The 20,335-nt window shown below is 51.8% G+C and overlaps 1 protein-coding gene across 2 annotated transcripts in view; it reads left to right on the top strand.

The window, feature by feature from the left end:
• Positions 1–19,165, top strand: part of Znf362 (zinc finger protein 362) — a 32,811-nt gene extending 13,646 nt beyond the window's left edge. For both annotated transcript variants that reach the window (XM_059254998.1, XM_059254997.1), the window contains 7 exons: positions 2,459–2,522; positions 2,663–2,909; positions 6,063–6,390; positions 7,116–7,340; positions 14,803–14,881; positions 15,006–15,164; positions 17,377–19,165. In XM_059254998.1, the coding sequence (XP_059110981.1) occupies positions 2,460–2,522; positions 2,663–2,909; positions 6,063–6,390; positions 7,116–7,340; positions 14,803–14,881; positions 15,006–15,164; positions 17,377–17,493 (1,218 nt within the window). In that variant the 5' untranslated portion in view covers position 2,459 and the 3' untranslated portion in view covers positions 17,494–19,165. The remainder of the gene's footprint in view (positions 1–2,458; positions 2,523–2,662; positions 2,910–6,062; positions 6,391–7,115; positions 7,341–14,802; positions 14,882–15,005; positions 15,165–17,376) is intronic.
• The last annotated feature ends 1,170 nt before the right edge of the window (positions 19,166–20,335 follow it).

Below are 20,335 nucleotides of genomic sequence, written 5' to 3'. Positions count from 1 at the left end.
AGGCGGATACCAGGGCCAAAGTCATGGACAGACTTAACAGCTGGAGAAGGGTAGAGAGGAGAGGGCTGTGTGGAGCAGACCTGGTGCCCTGGGCAAAGCTTCCCTTGATGTGCCTGGCTCTGCAGCTAAGGCAAGGGCTAGCCCTGGCTACTCAGTGGCCTGATAGATGGTAGTGTATACTTTATCTCAGCGATGGGACTCCAGGCAAGCCCGCAGCTCCCTAACTGGGTTGGGATCTGGGAAGGCTAGACCCGGCCTTGAATCAGAGATGAGGGAAAGGAGGAGGAGGGGATTGCTTCCCCGGAATCGTCCGGAAGCAGCCTAGTGCCTGGGGCAGGGCAGCCTGCCTCACCCCATCTTAGTGATGAGGAGAACAGGTCAGGGGCTGTAGCCAGGCCCACCGCTGCTGTCCCTCAGCCTGAGCAGGTCTCCCTTCTGAAGACTGATGCGTTCTTCCATGGAGTGGGCACAGAAAGTCTACCCTGCTGATGCCCTCCTCCTGGGCTTCTGAAGAGCTCCCCAAGAGGGCACTCGGTAGATGGAGCAGCTAGAAGGCGGGTGGGCTTGCCTTTCAGAGAATTCAGAATCAGTCTCCATGCATTACTTCATTCAATTCCCGTGTGTGCCCATTCCCAAGCTACCTTCCGTTAGCTCCCCAGTCTCCCCTCCCCCATCTCTGCCTTGTCCACTCACGGGGTCACGACCATGCCACCCTCAGGCAGGACACCCCCACAAGCCTACAGCCAGAAGCTCTCTCTTCTCCCTGAATGCACTGGATTTGGAGTCAGGCTGCGGAGAGTGGAGTCTCTGGTATGCTCACTTGCTGTGTGATCTTGAGCCAATCGCTCTACCTCTCTGAACTTTTTCCTCCCTCCTAAAAGTGGGCATAGTGAGAGTTCCTGCTCTCGGTGTCAATGTGCCCAGTACAAGGTGGGCACTGGTAACTCGCAGCGTCCTCGCTGGTGGTCTTGCTTTGAGGATTTTCTGCGTGAGCAGTCCCAAAGGCCTGGGGACAGTCAGGGAGTTAGGCAGGCCGAGCATTGCTTTTTGTCTGTAAGAGGCTGCCATGGGGTTTGATGGACAGAGGGGAGGGCCTCCTCCTATGCCTTGGGGACCGAAGGCTGGGTCATCCCCCACCCACCCCCTCTCTGGTTGAGAGCAAACTCTCCCAGGTTGAGAGTGAAGAGTTAGGCCTCTCACAGCGGCCACTTGCTTCCTTGTGGCCGACTTTTGTTCTGCTGAGGACGAGAATTTACAAAGCAAATGGCCTGGGAAAGCAGTTTGAGTAATCTGACTTCCCAACCCTAGCACCCTGGAGGTGTGGCAGGGCCTCTTCCTTCTCTCCAAGCCCCTGTTTCTTCACCTATATGAAGAGATAAGGCTGCCTTTTGTGCCTGCTTATCAAGTCAAGATCGCAAAAGGTGATCCCCCTAAAAGTTCTTTCTGGAAACACTCACATTGGATTGTGTTCCTGTGGAGGGCTCTCTCCTCAAACTCCACCGAGATTCCAGTAGGGACTTCTCAAGCTCATTGGGGCAGAAGAGGTCGTAGGCATTCCTTTTTGGTCTAAAGCTGCAATACCAGGTAGGGAAGTAATTTCTGAAAGATGACTCAGTCCACATGGATAGGAAGCAATGAATAATACCCCTGTGCAGCCGATCCCTGTAAGTCTCTTCTAAACTTATTCTAGAGTCACAGAAAACTCAACCCCCCACACACACGTCCCCACCCTCCCCAGAGGACAGAGCTAGCCTCAAGGGCCTGGCCTTTGTCTTGGCCTGCTCTGATTGAAAAGGCTCTCCAGCCCACAGGCTGCCATGGAACTTGCCAGCGGTGGGGCACTGGTGCCCTGGTCACACTGTGCTGACCCCTGGGCTCCCCAGCCTCCTCCCCTGAAGCACAGCACTCTGACAGCCCCAACTTTGCAGGTCAGACCTTACACCTGTGCACCTGTCCGTGCTTGAATTTTCCAGAGTGTAATTCTTGAGTCAAAGGGAATGCTTATTTGGGTCTGTGGAAATTGTTCTACCACGGGCCCTTCAGCGAGGCTGCAGCTTTGCCCCAACTCATGTGTTCAGATGAGGATGTCTTCTCTCGGGAGGAAGTGGAAGGGCAAGGATCCCAAACGGGTAGATTCGTGGCTATTTATAAAAGTGTTCTCAGGGTTCTCCAGGTTGTCTCCGGGTCGGAGAGGGTTCTATGTAGGGTCCACGGGGTTGGCTCTAGGGGATGGAAACTGGCCTGGCAGCATGGGCGGTGGGCAGGTACTGGGAGCACTCGGGTCTGAATGTGACCTTTGCCCCTTGAGGTCCTCCCAGGGAGACACTGAATTCCTGACTTTTCAACCTGGGGATGTGGGTCTCTGGGCCTGGTGGGAGGCCCACTTGGCTGAGGAATTTGGGTCCCAAGGGGTAAGGAGATCTCATAGCTGATAGTGACAGCCATTCTCTCCCTGCAGGATGGCCGAACCTCGATTTAACAACCCCTACTTCTGGCCCCCTCCTCCCACCATGCCCAGCCAGGTAAGACTTTCGCTCCCGCTGCCTGCCTTCCGCATTGAAGCTGCTATTCTTTGCCTGGGTTTGGGCTGTAGCTTGCTTGCAGCGAGAGGGTCCGGGAGTGTGGCCTGCCCACCCCAACCTGGCTCCTCCCCCTTCTGCAGCTGGACAACCTGGTCCTGATTAACAAGATCAAAGAGCAGCTGATGGCCGAGAAGATCCGGCCGCCTCACCTGCCACCCACCTCAGCCTCATCACAGCAGCCACTGCTGGTGCCCCCCGCGCCCGCCGAGAGCAGTCAGGCCGTCATGTCTCTGCCCAAGCTGCAGCAGGTGCCGGGGCTGCACCCGCAGTCTGTGCCGCAGCCCGACGTGGCGCTGCATGCGAGGCCGGCCACCAGTACTGTCACAGGTAGGCTGAGTGGGCGGGCCTGGAGGAGGTAGGGAGATTAGGTGGAGTCTTTGGAGTGGGCAGGGCTGGCAAGGTCTGTAAAGAACGTTGGGGCCGGAGCTGGTCCAGGTGGGACTTGGTGGTGGTAGGACCTGACCAGATGAGAACAGAGTGGGCAGGACCCAGGGTTCGAGGGGAAGCTTGGTGGAGGGGCTAGTGGGCCTAGCCATAGCTCCCAGGCTTCCTCTGACCTCGAACTATGAGATAACCTTCCCAACAGCTGGAAGCTTGCTAGGAAAGTGAGATCCACAGAGGACTCAGCACCCTGTAAGTTTCAACAGATAGAGGAGGCCAGACGACTTCCATGGAGAAGAAAAGGAAAGACTCAAGGCAGACTTGGGGGTGGTGGAGCCGGAGGATGGAAGGGCCCTGGCGGAGGGAGCGGTGTGTAGAAGGCCGGAGGGCAGGTTGTTTAGTTGGGGAGGACTGGAGGATTCTGGTGTGGTAGTGACTTCAGTTAACACCTGTGTGTGCCTAGTCTTTCCTCACAGCAGCCTGGTGAAGGGGTTTGCCAGTGCTGGGGTGAAGAACAGGCAGTGTTTGGTACTAAATCAGCGTCTCCATGCAGTCCAGCCAGCCTGCTGTCTCCATTCAGCAGAGGAGAAAAGCAAGGCAGAAGTCACTGTGGTCCACACTCAGCAGTTTGGACTTTCCCCCGGTAACAGCGGGGAGCCAAGGCTTTAGGAAATCTAGTCTGGTCGTGAGGTGGAGACGGGGTTCTGGGCCCAGCACAGAGGCAGGGAGAGCTTCTGGAGAAGATAGTGAGGTGGACCACACAGAGCTGTGGGGATGCGGAGACGTGGATAGATCCTTACAGTGAGAAGGCATGGAGAGGCGTCTCTGCTGGTCAGGATGTAAAGAGGGCGGAGAAGGAGGTGTGTGGGAGACTCCCAGGGCTGTGCTCCTGGGATAGGATCAGCTGAGGAACAGCTCGGTGTTGAGTAGGTTGAGACTGGGGTGCAGGGGAACACCCAGGAAGGCTCAGGAGACCACCAAGGCCGGGTCTGCTCCCTCAGCGGCTCACCTCTGCCACCAGCCAAGTGGCTTTCTCCCTCTTCTCTTAGAGATGCCCCCAAATTATGGGCCTTGTGAGCCTCCCCAGGCCCCAGCTGCACTCTGCATGTCTCCCGTTATTATGATTTTATTAAATTTATTTTTTCATTGTAAAAGTAATATTAAAAAAGCAATATAAGCATATTAAGGGAAATTTGGAAAAAGGAGGAACTAAGAAAAAATTACTCATAATCCCCAGTGCCTAACCCAGAATCTTTTTTTTCCTCTTAACCCAGAATCTTAGAGACTCTTTTAAGTGCATTTTTTCCTTTTCCATATTTTTGTTTGTTTTTTAATATGTACATGTTTGCTGTGTGTGTGGCAGGATTGTGTCAATGATTTAACTTTTTTTCCTATTTGCCATTCTATCCCAGACATCTGTATTGTACTTTCATTGTAAAGGTAATAACATGGCCATTACTGAAAACCTAGAAATATCAGAGAACCTGAAAGCAGAGATGTTTAGCCTTGGTTCTGCTATTGTTACCATTCTTATGTATATTTCCCCTGTAATTTATTTTACCCTTTAATCACAGATATTTAAAAATGGGTGACTTCACCAAATAAAAGATTCAAATAATTTTGAAGCAGACAGACAAAGTATGAAAATCCCCCATGACCAAAAATTCCCCTCCTTTGTTAAAGAGAACTGTGTTAGCCGGCGGGAGCACATAGGGTCTGCCTCCCTCCGTGTTGGCACACTCATGGTGTGGTGTCTGGGGTAGATGGGCCCTTGTGAGCTTGCACAGTCTGGCATTTCCCTGTGTGCCTCGCATTACAACTGTCCTGTTTTGGTGGCCGTCAAGGTCCCATTTCCATATCCACAGCCCTTGTTGAGGACACTTTATATCGTGTGTGGAATCACAGCTTTGTGTGGAAAACCCCTGCATCTTTGTGCTCATGCACAATTGTTTCCTTATGATGGTTTCTAGAAGTAGAATCAATTGCCTGGTTAAAAATTATGAGCATTTAAACTTTTAATATCTACTGCCAGCTGTCCTCAGTGGAGGCTGCATAAGTATACATTCTTGCTACCAGTGTGTGGCCCAAATGATACCCACACCAACCCTGGATTTTATTTTGATGCACAGATTTTTGCATATTTAAAAAATATAGAGAAATAGATTTAAAAAAATGAGTCAGATGGTACACACTAGCATCCTATTTTACCTACTAAAGTTACTGTTACAGATGTTTGTAGCCCCTTCTTCCCTTCTCCCTGAGTAGTCTAGGCTGGCCTGGACCTGGCCACCCGAGCTCAGCCTCCCAAGTGGATGATCCAGGCAGCAATGACACCATTCCAGCCTTCTTCTTTCAAAGAATGACTTTTCGCCTGGGCGGGCACAGTAGTTCACGTGGGAGACCAAGGCAAGAGGTTTAGGACTTCAAGGCCAGGCCAGCCTGGGCTACACGAGACCCTGTCTCAAGAAGCAAAACTAAGCAAATAAATAAAAACTGTCGTTACGGAGTTTGGGGGGTTTTCTCTTTTAAACTTCATTGCTGTGGGACCAGAAAACAGTTAAACCATCGCTTTTACAGCTTGCCCTGCCCCCACACCTGTGCACGTCGCCTGTTTGTTTTTCCTGGGCGTGCATACACAGCCTTTTGAAACAAAGATAATGGGAAGTTAGGAAGAGGAGGCTGACCACTGTTTACCCAGCCCTTCCCCAATTTGCATAATTCAGTTGCCTCTGAAATTTTGCTATTATAAATAACATGGAGGTGAATGTCTGCGTGCCTGGGACTTTTTCTGTGGGTGGAATTCTCTCTAAAGTGCTTCTTGGTTTCTGTAGTGCTGCGGATCAAACCCAAGGCCTTGTGCTGGACCAGCGCTCTATGAGCTGGATCTTCAGCCCTTAAACTGACTTCTTAATCTAAGCTGCCTTCAGCTTCTCTAAGGCATTTTACACAGCTGTAAGCTGTCATTTAGGTACCCCTGAATAATAATTTAGGATTGGGAATAGCTCAGAAGGGCAAGAGGACCTGTCAGTCACAGAGCTGGGTGGCCGGTGCTAGCTGTCCTCATGTCCTCATCCTGCCCCCGTGTGTGTGTCTTCCCAGGTCTGGGGCTTTCCTCTCGGACCCCTGCTGTGAGCACGTCTGAGTCAACTCCAGGCACTGGCACAGGCACCAGTACCCCGTCCACACCTACCACCACCAGCCAGAGCCGCCTCATCGCCTCATCCCCCACCCTCATCTCAGGGATCACCAGCCCCCCCCTCCTGGACTCCATCAAGACAATCCAGGGCCATGGCCTCCTTGGCCCCCCCAAGTCTGAACGCGGCCGCAAAAAGATCAAGGCAGAGAACCCAGGAGGTCCCCCTGTCCTTGTTGTCCCCTACCCCATCCTGGCCTCTGGTGAGACCGCAAAGGAGGGCAAGACATACAGGTGAGGGTCTCTCCATACGGGGGCGGGGCGGGGTGGGGTTGTGGTGGAGATGTGTGCCTAGAGCTAGAGAGTGGGACCCCAGGGGATAAGGAGGGGGAGCTAAGGTTCAAAGAGCAGGGTAGAGTGCCACCAACATACCAGGCCATCAGGGAGAAGGCAGGAAGAGGAACAGAGTTTAGCTCCATCGGTCCAGGGCAGGTAGCACCCTGGAGTTTTAAGAGTCCTGGCTCTCCTTGTCCCATGAGAGTTGTCTGGACTATGTCAAAACATCTAATGAGCTTTCACAACATACTACTGCCAGGGCTGGACCTCCAGAAGTTCCTAGTTAGCTGGGTGGCAGTAGGGAGCTAGGCATCTGTACTTGTCAAAAGGTTCCAGAAGATTCTAACACACAGCCAGGTCAGAATGACTTAGCTTGTGAGAACCTCCTCCCCCGGGACCACAGGTGTGGCTGTAGGCAAGGTCTTTCCTGGCTTCCCTGTGGTTGTATGTAGCCCTTTTCCCCAGACAGCTGCAGATGTTCCCAGATGTCAGAGCTCCCTCCAGACTAGAAAGTGCCTGTGCTAGAACTTGCCTCTGACTCTCCCAAGTGGATGCCTGTCCTCTGGACTCCACAAGTAGACCCTGCTCCATGCACATGGTCTCTTGGCTAGAGAAGGTCTCCCTGGAGATGGACTGAAGCGGGTGGGGATCTTCCCAGGCGTGAAGTTGCCTCTTGCCTGCAGGTGTAAGGTGTGCCCGCTCACCTTTTTCACCAAGTCTGAGATGCAGATCCACTCCAAGTCACACACAGAGGCCAAGCCCCACAAGTGCCCACACTGCTCCAAGTCCTTTGCCAACGCCTCCTACCTGGCTCAGCACCTGCGCATCCACCTGGGGGTCAAGCCCTACCACTGCTCCTACTGTGACAAGTCTTTTCGACAGCTCTCCCACCTCCAGCAGCACACCAGGTAGGTGCCTCCCTCCCGTCCTCTGCCGTGCCCCCCCTCCCACCCCCACCCCCCACCCCCAGCTCAGCGCCTGATGCTTGGTGCTGGAACTGCTGCAGGGAGGGGCGGGGGCTTTCAGGGGTCTGTTGCCCCCAGGGTCAAGTCCAGATTCCTCTGATGAGGCTTTTAGTCCATACTGGATAAAGCTCTTCCACTTCCCTAGCCCTCCTCTCACTACTACACAACCCTCTCATCTCCTGGTCTTGGCACTTATCAGTGCCCTTTACTTGAGATATCCTGGCCACCTCCTCTGCACCCCTGGGTCCTGCTTCCTCCATCATAGCTGGTTCAGGTGCAGCTTCTGTGAGCCCATAGGTCCCGCACATCCAAGGACTATTTGCCTCCATTCAGTCAGGGGTGGGCCATCTCATACTTGCCTGTGTGTTTTTCTACTTCCGTCAGTATTTTGGGAGCTGTGGAAAGCAAGGGCTTGGTGTCCTGCATTTCTGTATCCCCCGTGGGTGGCAACGCACACAAGTGTTTAGGCATTTGTTAAGTATTTGTGGAATAGATAGACCTAGTTTGAACAGAGAACATGATTCATCCATTTAACAGACATTGTGGAGCCCCTGAGCTGTGCCAGATGGAATTCTAGGAACAAACCAGACAAAAATCCCTGCCTGGTGGCGTATATAGTCTAAGGTGACTTAAGGAAATCAAAGTGTGTGTGAGGGAGAGTAGAGACTAGATACAATGGCCAGAGGAGTTAAAGAAACAAGTTCGGAAGACTGGAGTCAGTGTGTTCCATGTGCTCCGACCCGAAGTCCAGCTTGTTCATGTGACTATCATGTCTGAAAGTGAGGTCGGGTGTTTCTAGTGTCCACTGGACCAAAGTCAGTGAAGGGACTGTTTGATTGTGGAGCCTGTAACTGCTGACAGCTGAGGTTTCCCTTTCCTGGAAGGGACCAAACCTATATAGGGAACTCTGTATTCTATTCTTAGTATTACTCTAAAAATTGTCTTGTGGTGTTGGGAGTCAAACCTATGGCCTCGTGTGTGCTAGACAAGGGTTCTACCACTGAGCCATATCCCCAGCCCTGGTAAATTTTGTTGTGATTTTTTCTTAAAAGCAGGGATTAAGCCCAGAGCCTTGTGTGTGCTAAGCAAGTTAGGTACCACGGAGCTACATCCCAGTCCTTTTAAAATTTCTCTTTTTCTTTTGAAACAGGGACCTGTTCTGTACCCAGGCCAACGTTGAACTTGCTCTCTTCCTGCCTCTGCTTCCTAGTAGCTAGGATTATGGTGTGGGCCACCAGGCCCGGTAACGTTGTTGTTAGTGTTTATCTGTCGCGGGGACCTTTGCATCCTTCATCCCAGGGTGCAAATGTTTTGCCTTGTGTGTTTCTCTGGTGTGGGGCATAATATGTAGGTTTAATAGTAAGAGTGAATGACAGTGTGGCCCGGGGCAGGCTGTCAGCTTGATTTCCCATTTCCATGCCTCCTCAGGCACAGTTCGGACTGTGTAAGTGTGTTTCAGTAATTTTCTTTTTTTTTCATGCCTTGATTTTTAAAAATTTGGCTGGTGTGATGTGCATAGGTGTGCAGGACCTGGTATTGATGAATAAGCAAAGATCTGCTGGTAGCCTGGGTTGTAGAATTAGAGCATATGATACAAAATGCTGTCAGAAGACAGCCAAGCCCCTGGGCCAGAATTTTAATCACTGTGTGTATGTGAATTTTTCCCTTATATTATTAGGCATCAGTGTACTGAGAATTAACTGATTTCACCTCTGCCAGACTGTGTGACAGGAGGACGCCTCCCTTTTGGAGACTAAGTCTCAGTGTATCAAGGCTCCTGGATTATTTTCTTGTTTTGTTTTATTTGTCATTATAAAGGGGTGATAACACACAAGTAGCAGAGGCAGGAGGATTGGGAGTTCAAGGCTAGCCTCAGTTACATAGTCAGTTCAAGGCTAGCCTGGGCTACATGAGATCCTGTCTCCAAGGCAGAATAAAACCAATCAACAAATGTAAAAAGCCGGGAATGGGGGTGGGTGGGAGGTGGGGGGAGAGGCTTTGATGTCACACGATGTGGAACAGGTCCAGCCTTGTGCCAAGGCAGCCTCATTCTCACGAGGTACTGTCATGCCTAATTAAGTGAGATTTGTCTTTAAGTGTGACATTTCTGGAATGGTCACGGCTACAAATTTGATTTAGACAATTATATCCCGTTAGGAAGGAGAGCAGATTCCTTTTGAGCCTACTTAGGGAACTAATGATGTTAGAAAGGAGGGGGTCTCACTCGAGCTGAGAGGGACCCTGCTAAGCACTGCAATTGTTGTGTGGGTTTGTACATGAGGTCAGTCATATGTGTTGTTTCTGAGCGAGGCATGACTTTAAATTTCCCTTGATAATTAGTATATAGGGATGGGAAATTTCTGTAGCCCTTCTCCCACATGGATCTGAAGGGTTAAGTGAAGCAGGTCATCTATTTGGAGACTGTTTTATTCTATTTTGTTAAATATAGCTTCCTAAATGAAGGGTCAGAGACAGACCAAGTCGAGGCTGCTTCTCATGGGCCCTTTTAAAAAATGAAATATTAACCATAATGAAATTAGCTTCATTCACCTTGGTGACAATTCCTGTCCTCTTACCCCATGTCATCAGTCAGTCCACTGGGCTGTGCTGCCCTCTTCTAGACCAAAGCCTTAGGCAGTGTCTGGCCTTAGGCTGGTGTCACATTTGAAACACAAGGAACCGAGGTCTGTTCCAGGCTTCTCTCAGGCTTCATTCACTAGATGTTCTTCAGGAAGATTCCAGAAGTTTCTGACCTGCTGTTCAGAGCAGAAGCCTTAAGGCAAATGTGAGCGGGCCCAGAGGCCTGTTGACAGGACTGCATAATTCTGCCCAGTCCACCGTAAGAAGCAGCAAGATCAAAGGGAGAATAGAATCTGCTACTCAGGGCTCGTACATGCCACTCACTGTGTAAAGACATGATGCACACAGTAGGGCTCACCTTCAGGGCCTTTACTTTATCCCGTATAGTTAGTTGAGAAAGGTATTTTACATTTAGAAAGAATTTTTGTGTGTGTCTGTGGTTCAGGGGATCAAACCCAAGGCCTTAGGCATACTAGGCAAGCATCTACCACTAAGCTGCATGCCTGCCCGAGACACTATGTGCATGCATGGGTGGGTGACCAAGACACTATGTGCATGCATGGGTGGGTGATGAGAGGGTGGGTGGTATGTGTGTCTGGTTTATACACATGTGTATATGAGCACAAGTATGGAGGCCAGAGGATATCTGGTCCTTTCCTGTCTGCTTTGGTCTCTGGCTGAGCTTGGAGTTAGTCATCCTGGCAGTCCTCTGCCTCTGCCCCCACCTCCAGTCCTAGGATCATGAGGGTGTGTGTTTAGCTAGCTAGATCCAGCTGTCATGTCAGTGCTGGGGATTCATGCAGAAGAAACTGGGGTACTTTATTATTCTGAACTAAGGGTCTAGACCTGAGAAAGGCCACCGAGCTCAAAGTTGGCAGAAATGCATGGAAGCATTAGTTAAAAATAGACACAGTTGGGCCTCAGTGGTGAAGAGCACTTACAGCTCTTCGGGAAGACTTGAGGTGAGTGATCCCCACCACCCACATCAGGTGGCCCATGACTGCCTGTAACGCCAGCTCCACGAGGATAGAATTCCTCTGGCCTCTCTGTGGGCACCTGCACTCACATGCACACACACACACACACACAAAATACATCATTTTTTAAAAGTTAATAAAAAGAAAATAGATACTGTAGCAAGAAGTAATAATGATTAAGAATTCTGGTTTTTTTTCATAAGTAGACTTTGTTTAAGCATATTTAAGAATGAATATGGGGCCGGGCGGTGGTGGCTCACGCCTTTAATCCCAGCACTTGGGAGGCAGAGGCAGGCGGATCTCTGTGAGTTCGAGGCCAGCCTGGGCTACCAAGTGAGTTCCAGGAAAGGCATAAAGCTACACAGAGAAACCTTGTCTCGAAAAACCAAAAAAAAAAAAAAAAAAAAAAAAAAAGAATGAATATGGGAGGGCTCATATTTGTAACCCCAGCTCTTGAGAGGCAGGAGGATTGCTGAAAATTTGAGGCCAGCCTAGAGCTGCAGAGTAAGATCCTGCTGAAAGTAAGTAAACACACGAAATGGGGAGGAAGAATGTGAGCGAGAAAACAAAACAGAAATGAACTGGCCCTTGGAGGGGACTGTTTTGCCAGAATATTCCCAGACCCTGGGGATCGCTTCTGTTTCTGAGGGCTTCTTTCTTTCTTTCTTTCTTTCTTTTTTTTTTTTTAATCTCTGTCTCTCTCTTTCTTTCCCTCATTTGTGTGACTCAAGTTTGAAATAGGCAGGAAACAAAACAGCATGAGAGGAATCTGTCAACACTTAGGAGATAATTACAAGTCACAGGGCACCAGCACATACAGTTAAGCACCGAGTCTTAACCCAGTGGCAAAGAGATGGGTTTATAAGGCTCCCCAGCCCCAGGACCCCTAGACAACCACCAGATCAAGGAATCAACCCCGTTCCGTCTGCAGAGACCATGTCCTGTCTTCCTGCCCTTGACAACCAACCCACCAGGGCCTGTAAGAAACCCAGCCTGAACTCCCAGTGTTATTGTCAGGGCGGGAGTGAAAGGGCGAATCCAGAGCAGAAGCTGTGCCGGACACACCACAGATGCACAGTCAGCAAAGGGCTGTGCCGTGCACCCTGGGAGCTGAAGGAGCTGTCCCCAGACCACTGTTGGGATGCTCCTATTTAGTGACGCTCAGAAGAAACTTGTGTTTGAAAGGGAGGCACATGTGACGAGCACATGACTCCCAAACTGTCCCACAAGCCCAGATTCGGGACGATCATCTGACTAAATGATACACACCCCATGCATGTATCAGCATTGTAAGCAGGACATTCTCTACTGTGGTCTGTTTATGGTGGGCTCACAGCACGTGTCTTACGCAGTTGTGGCAGAGAGATGCACACGGGAAAGGTACCACATGTCTGCAGGTACCAGGGTGTGAAAGTCGGGGATGAAGCTGCTTCAGGAGGAATTGAGTACAGAAAGGGGCTTGGAGTCTGTCTATTTATGGAGGCTAGTGCCAGACAGGGTGACACTACCTGTGTGTGTTTGCTTATGCTGGGTGCAAACTGTCTCTTGGGCTTGTTTTTCTTTGCCTGGCTGTGTGATGTGATGTACATATATAATCATAACCGCAGCTGGGAACAGTGTCATTTGGCTTTCTTGAGTCTGATGACAATAATTATAATATTAAGAACAGCTATTCACAGCATCAAAGGGCTCCTGTGTGCTTGACACACAGCGCTTTAACACAAGACGGGCCCCGGAAGTCTTTATATGGGCTGAATGCGTGTCTTCCTAGGAGAGAATGAAAAAAGCCATGGAAAGGGATTCCCGCTCTGTGAATATTGACTTTCGCTGTGTCTACCCTTGTTTTAATTATGAACTACAAAGTGGTTCGAGCCATTCAGTGGAACCTGAGGGTGGAAGCGGACCAGCTGGGTGTTGTGGGGCCTCATGTTTGCCATCCCAGCACATAGAAGGCTGAGGCAGGAGGAATGCCTTGAGTTTCAGACCAGCTTGGGCCAGAGTGAGACCCTCAAAAAATAAAACAAAAAGGAGGCTGGTGAGGTGGCTCGGCTGGTCGAGGTGCTTTCCAGCAAGCTTAATGACCTGGGTTTGATCCCTGCAGCCCATGTGGTGGAGAATCAGTTTTCCTAACACTGAAAGTGCTGTGGGAGCAGCCTTAGATGGAGTTTTCTTTCCTCCTCACAATCTTCATCATTATTTTAGATATCCCTATTTTAGAGATGAGGAACTTGGGACTCAGGGAGACGAGAGGTGGGAGTGGATTCAAGCAGGAGCAGCCTGGCTCCAGGTGGAAGGGAGGGGGTGTTCTGGGTCTGGTGTGGAGGGGGCGAGCATTAGGTAAGAGAGCAGATCTGGTTTTGAAGTCCCCACATGCGGCTGGGGCAGTGGGGGTGGGGAGCAGGCAGGGCACCAGTTCCTGCCGGCTTTCCTTGAAGAGGCTGAAAAGGGGCCTCCCTGGGGTCAGGCTGAGCGTCCCCTCTCACAGATGTGGGAGTCAAGGCTGGAAACTCTGCTAGCGGAAGATGCTAGGGACAGGATCCTGGTGATGGGCGTGGCCTGAAATTCAGGGCCAGAAATTGAGAGCTTTGTGCATAGTGGGAAAAGGCAGCCTGGTCCTTTGTCCCGTGGCGAATGGTCTCCTTGAGTCCCTTTCTGAGGCAGCCCTGGCTGCCGCAGAGAGACAAGTTAGTGGTTAGAGGCAGGCCTTGGCCCCGAGGACCCCCATTATGACCCCACTGTGACAAAGCCTGTGTGTGTGGACCTGCCCGTGAAAGAGGCATGGAAAGGTGGGCTATCTGGGACGAGTATTGAAAGGCCCCACATGCCAGCCAGAGGGCAGAGGCCTTCTTTCTGGTAGAGGGAACAGAATGGACAAAGGCTCAGAGGCTTGAGGCTGTGTGTGCTGGGGAAGGAAGGGGGATACAGGAGGCTGAACATGAAGGACCCAGAAAGCTGGGGCAGGGCTGGGGATTGCTGAGCTCGGGCACCACCAGGGCAGGCCCCATGGGTGATAACATAGCAGAAGTCAGAAGGAGGGTACCGAGGCTGAGAACCCAGGGAGAAAGCTGGATAGTTGGCCTAGTTGGGTGGATGGAGGCCAGTGGGGTAGTTTGCTGGTCAAGAGGTTTGGTGTATCTCTACAGAAGAACCTAAGTCCTTAGAAGACTGTCTGTTAGTCAGTCAACAAACACTCAAGAAACACCTGGACAGGAGGCTGATGATAGAATCGTATTTCTGATATTAGTGGCTAACTTTTGAGCTGTCAGGCTGTTTATTGAGGCCTTCCTGAGCAGAACTTGGGTTAGGCACTGGAGAGGTAGCAGTGGATAAGACCAAGGAGGTCGTGCTTTCATGGAGGGAGCCAAGAAAACAGACAACTGCCAGGCCACGGTGGCGCACACCTTTAAATCCCAGTACTGGGGAGGCAGAGCCAGGCGGATCTCTGTGAGTTCGAGGCCAGCCTGGTCTACAGAGCGAGATCCAGGACAGGCACCAAAGCTACACAGAGAAACCCTGTCTCAAACCCCCCCCCCCCAAAAAAAAAGAAAGAAAGAAAGAAAGAAAGAAAGAAAGAAAGAAAGAAAGAAAGAAAGAAAAAAGAAAACAGCAAACAGAGACCCAGCACTGATAAGGAGGTTGCCACAGGGATTTGGGGGAGTGAGAAACTGGCCAGACCAGCAGCAGAGGGCAGAGAACGGTACGGTGGCCTCTGTAGGACCACTAGAGAACGTGAGAGGTGGACACAGGTGCTGGGCAGCAGAGGCCTAGCTGCGGCCAGGCAAGGGCTTGGGGACTGGAGCTGCCGGGGATGTGTCAGAACCACTCCCTCACGGGGGCTGCTCTTGCAGAATCCACACAGGCGACAGACCCTACAAGTGCCCACATCCTGGCTGTGAGAAGGCTTTCACTCAGCTCTCCAACCTCCAGGTGAGTGCCTCCCTGCCTCCTGCCCCCCAGGCGTACAACTGTGTCCCCACTTCCAGAGGGCCAGGAAGGGGGCGGAGTGGGAGAGAGTGGCCGCCTCATGACCTCCTTGCTATGCTCTTCACAGTCTCACCAACGCCAGCACAACAAGGACAAGCCCTACAAATGTCCCAACTGCTACAGGGCCTACTCAGACTCCGCCTCCCTCCAGATCCACCTCTCCGCCCACGCCATCAAGCACGCTAAAGCCTACTGCTGCAGCATGTGTGGGCGCGCCTACACCTCGGTGAGTCCTGCTGCCTGGCCCCAAGTTCCAGAGCCGCAAGGCCGGGCTGTGGGCCTAGATTCTGCTCTTCTGTGCTAGGGAATCCTACTCGGGGCAGCTGTAATCCCTGCCAGAGCCACCAGAGGGCACAGTACCATAGCCAGAGCTACCCATCCTTCAGGGAAAGGTGGCCAGAGATGGGTCCTGGGCAGGGGAAAAAAATCTTCCAAAGAAGGGCCTTGGGTACTCAGGTAACTCAGTTGTGTGCATGTTTCTAGTTCTTTAATTATTCTGGTACCAGGCCCCCATAGCCAGGAGTAGTCATGAGTATCAGTCTCTTCCTCTATGAAGTGGCTACTTACAGGGCAGCTGGCAGACAGGGCTATCAGTGAGCCAGTGACTGTTCCTTCAGTGTCCACTGGCCACCGAGTCAGGCACTGCGGAAGCAGGAAATACCGATCAGACATGGAAGTTAGGGACCCCTGATGGAGACGGGGAGTAAATACATAATTGCACATACGCTGTGGTTACTGCTTCCAAGCAGCACGGCTCCATTCTAGCCCCACACACCCTAGGCAGGACGCCCCTCTGTGGCAGGACACTTCCCTGTGTCTAGTAGGACGTCCATCAACCTCTGCATCGACCCACTGAGTGCCAGTAGCATCCTCTCCTCCCCAAGATGAGATCACCAGAAATGTCTCCAGACACTGTGTATGTCCACTAGAGGGGCAACCCTTTTTTCTGTCACAATAACAAAATACTTAAGAAAATTGATTTTAAAAGATGAAAGTTTTGGCTCCTGGAGTTGGAGGTTTCGGCCCATGGCCGGGTCCTCACATTTGCTCAGGAGGCTTGTCACTGACAGTACTATGTCTTCAACTGCTGCTTTCTGAAGCAGAACCCAGGCATCCTATTATTTTGTTTGTAAAAATCTTCATGTCTCACCAGGCAGTGGTGGCACACGCCTTTAGTCCCAGCACTTGGGAGGCAGAGGCAGGCGGATCTCTGTGAGTTTGAGGCCAGCCTGGTCTACAGAGTGAGTTCCAGGACAGCCAAGGCTACACAGAGAAACCCTGTCTTAAAAAATAAAAAAACAAAACTTTGTCTCTAAGGGCAATGAGTTCTTTTAAAAACTTACCCATAATGCCTTTATAATCCCTTATTCTAAGGGCCATACGCCATGGATATATTCATTTGTCTCTTAAATGCTGTATTTTTATGTACAGATTTAAAAAAAAAAAAAAAAAAAAAAAAAGAGAGATGCCTATATTGCCCTGGGTCAGTGTCTTTTAAGCCACAGCCTCCCTCCCCTCCAGCCCTTCTCTCTGCTGTGTGCTCACAAGTCAGCTTGGCTGTTGCTGACTTCTTCTGGCTTATGTAGCAGCTGGCCACGTTCACAGGCTCGCTCTGCCTGACTGCCCGTCTTGAGGTGTGAGGCCTGGAGTGGTAGCCAGGGACAGGGTATGTGTGTTACCTTGCTCCTGGCCGAGGCCAGTGGAGGATGTGGGCATGCAGACAGCCCAGGTCACATCACCCATCTACTCATGATGCCTCGGGGCAGGCATAGCAGAGCCTGTGGAGAATGGGGATGACTCCAATGTGGCCTCACCCCCAGAGGACCAACTGGAAGTTTACAGAGGCAAGGATTCCTGCTTCCAACTGGAATAAAATGTTGAGGCTGGGGAAGGAGTGGCCTCCTGGTCCCTCACTGTATGCCAAGGGCTCTAGGTAATGCCCTTGCTTCTTACAGAGGAGGAAATGGAGGCTTGGGAGCAGGTTGCCGGAGATGACTTGTCCTAATGCTAAAAAATGGCGGAACTCAACCCCAGCCAAGCCCCTGCCTCACAGGAGACACGACCAGATACAGACGTGGGTGTAGGGTGTGATGGCACGCAGGGCTGGGTTCACACTGTATATCTCCCTAAAGCTGTTGATGACGAGCTACTGGCTTGGCCCTTGGGGGATGCAGGGTTTGGGATGGGAACTGTTGAAGGTGAGCCTCATTGCCTGTCAGCCTTGTCCCACACCTCCAGCCAGCACGGAGTAGGACTGGACTCCAACAAAGAGCAGAATCACCCCCAGCAGCAGCAGCACCCCTAGAACCCATCCCATAGGGCCAACTGAACCCCAAGGCTGTGGCTGCAGCCCCAGGTGGGCTGCCCTCCCGTGGCCGCTTTGGGAACTGCAGCCTCTGTTGTGATAACGTCTGTGTCTTCCATCTGTCTGCCTGCAGGAGACCTACCTGATGAAGCACATGTCCAAACACACAGTGGTGGAACACCTGGTGAGCCATCACTCACCCCAGAGGACGGAGTCCCCCGGCATCCCGGTGCGAATCTCTCTGATCTGAGCCCACCTGTGGCGCCGCCCCGCCCACTTGGCCGACCCAGACCCAGGCAGCACCCAGCCTAACTCCTGCTGGGCCTTCAGGAACCACCAAGCTCTCTCATGATGACCTTTCCAACCTGCCAGAAAGCTTGGTCTGCAGAAGCCCTGCCTGGTCCGGCTCCTGGGCAGCCAGGCCAACTGCAAGATTCTGGACTGTTCTGGTGGCATCCAAAGACGATCTCGGAGCACTTTGAACCTGTCTGTTGGGTTTTCTTTTGTTTCCCTTCCCTAACTTGCTTCACTGTTTTCTTGTTTTTTGTTTTTTTTTTTTAAGTTTGTTTTGGAAATAACAAAAAGGATATTTATTGGCCAGAATGTTGGTGCTGCTAAGAACGAGAAATTAAAAGGACTGGACAGACGGATACAGAGAACCAGAGGGCAGCGTGGGACCTTCTCTGGCCATTGCCTCAGGTCTTGAGGGGAGGCTCAGGCCTGGGGTTCTGAACTTCAAAGGGGACCCTCCCCCAGGTGGGAGGATACAGGAGACAGCTGGAATGAGCCCTTCAGCCCCATCGCCCAGCTCAAACTGCCTGAGCCTTGTTCTAGCCTTCCCTGGGCAGAGGGCTCAGCAGCTGCCAGGGCTGCCTGGCTTCAGGGCATGGAAACAAGAGGGGTCTGGAGAGCCTCGGGACCAAAGGGTGCAGTGACGGCTGGGTGGCGAGCCCAGGGAAGTGGGTTGGGGAGGTGCCTGGTGAGGCCTGGCTCCTCCCCTGCTGCCCTGAAGACCACCCCAGTCTACCTCGGTGCTGGCCAGGAAACCTATCGGCTACCTCTCCCACCACTGCAGACTGTGGGCAGGGGGATGGGGATGGAGTGGGTCTGGGGCTAAGACTTCCTTCAGAATTCCCTCCAGAAGGGGACAGTGCCCAGGGAGGGGTTGTCTTTCTCGCCACAGAAGAGGACTCCCCAACCCAGACCCCAGGCCCTGCAGCAGGGATAGGATCCTCCAAAGGAGGTCCCAGGAGCAGACCCTGCCCCCAGTCCCCCCAGACATCCCAATCCGAAAGCCATGCGTGTCCATGTATATAGGAACTATGTACAGAGCCCAGAGAAGCCCTTCCACACCCCCCCAGAGAAGAAAACTAGACAAAACTCATCTATATATTCTGTATCTGGAGTCCATTTGAATATTAACTGTGTTATTTTTATACACTTTTTAAGCCTTAACTCGCCATTGATTTACCAGTTTAACGTTTCCTGGGGTTTCTTTTCCACGGGGGAGTTCTCTGCCCCCCACCCAATCCCTTTGTTTGACTGCGTTGTCTGATACTCAGTATTGTAGCTTTTCGTCCGCATGTTACTACCCTGTAAATACGCTGTTCCAATGCTGTTAACACCCTTGGCTTTTTTTTCTATGGGACCTCCAGGCCACCATATTTAGAAATAGTTACCTTATTAAAAAAGAGAAAATGGTCTGTGGCTTCTCAGTCTGCATCTCGGTGGCAGGGAGGCGAGGGAAGGTGGCCCTCGGAGCTTCAGGAGAGAAGCCGACGTGCTGTTTAAGGAAGGGGGTGAAGCCAAACGAGTCGGATGTGGGGGAGGATCACTAAAGGGGGCCAGAGTCGAAGGGACGCAACCCCTCCTGCTCTTTGTATGTCTCTGATGTGAAGAATAAACTGAACCTACACACCCGGGTGGTGGAGGTGTACGGAGTGCATGGTGCTGTGTCGGGTGCTGTGGGGGAGAGCGGGCTAGACCACCTCTGCCCTGCTCTGCCCCAAGGTTGGGAAGGGAGGCCGATGGCATGCTACACAATGCCCCGCGGAAGGGGCTGCAACCCAAGAGAAGCGTTTTGTGTCCAGTTGAGTGGCAGGGATGTTGCGCGTACCCGGTTTTTCTAGTTTTGAAACTTGTGTTAGGTATTCTAGGTTCTGTTCCCCCTCCGCCTTCTGGTCATCCGCCACAAGAGCCTGTTCTAGTGTTGGGGTAGGGGGAGGCTCATAGAGATACATTCACATATGTTTTTCTCCGTGGTGGAGTCAGTGTGTTGATGTCTCGGAGGGGCAGAAGGGAACTACAAGAGCAAATCCTCCCAAGTTTATCAAGGTTGGCCTTGCGAAGGTGTCCTAGTGGAGACAGGTGACCCAGCTCCGGTCACCACGGAGCCTCTCTGAAGTACATCTCCCCAGGAAGGAAGCAGAATGTGTGTCAGACTCGCTGCGACAGATACCCGGGAGAGTTCGTAGGAGGACTGATTGCTTTCGGCTTACGGTTTTAGTCCACCGGCTCTTGGCCATCAGGTTAGGACTGAGGCTTGAGCCTTGAGGAGAGCGGGTTGTATAGAGGACATGCTCGCTCTGTGGCAGCCAGGAAGCAGAGAGACAGAGGAAGAAGTGGGGACAAGACATGTCTTCTATTGTTTCTGGGCCTGTGTGGGGCCAATCAAGCATCGGTGTTGAAAGGTGTGGACGTGGGGGCCGGAAATGGGCAAATGCCCCGCCTGGCTGTGACAGGAGTGAGTCCAGCAGTACACCTGTCCCCTCCGAAACCCAGAGCGCACAGGGCTTTGTTTTCACAGTCCTGTCCTCATTCTGGGCTCTGCTGAAACTTCTACTAACTTTTCCAAATTCTTCCCACAAACCCTTCCCAAAGGCTGCAGATAGTCACAGTGATGGCCTAGTTCTCTGGTAGAAATTGTTTTGTGTGCAGACGTTTCATCCTGTGACAGATGGCGGATGGTTTACAGGAGGAGAGATGGGCTTGGATCGATGGTTTCTGTCAGCGGCACCGCCCATGGCTGGCTGGTTCCATTGTTTCGGGGTCTGTGGGAGGCAGAGCATCCCCATGGAAGGGCTTGGAAGAGC

Source organism: Peromyscus eremicus, chromosome 2 (genome assembly GCF_949786415.1).
Source record: "Peromyscus eremicus chromosome 2, PerEre_H2_v1, whole genome shotgun sequence".
NCBI lineage: Eukaryota > Metazoa > Chordata > Mammalia > Rodentia > Cricetidae > Peromyscus > Peromyscus eremicus.
The sequence above is the reverse complement of the archived record's forward strand: the minus strand, read 5'-3'. Positions and strand labels throughout refer to the sequence as shown.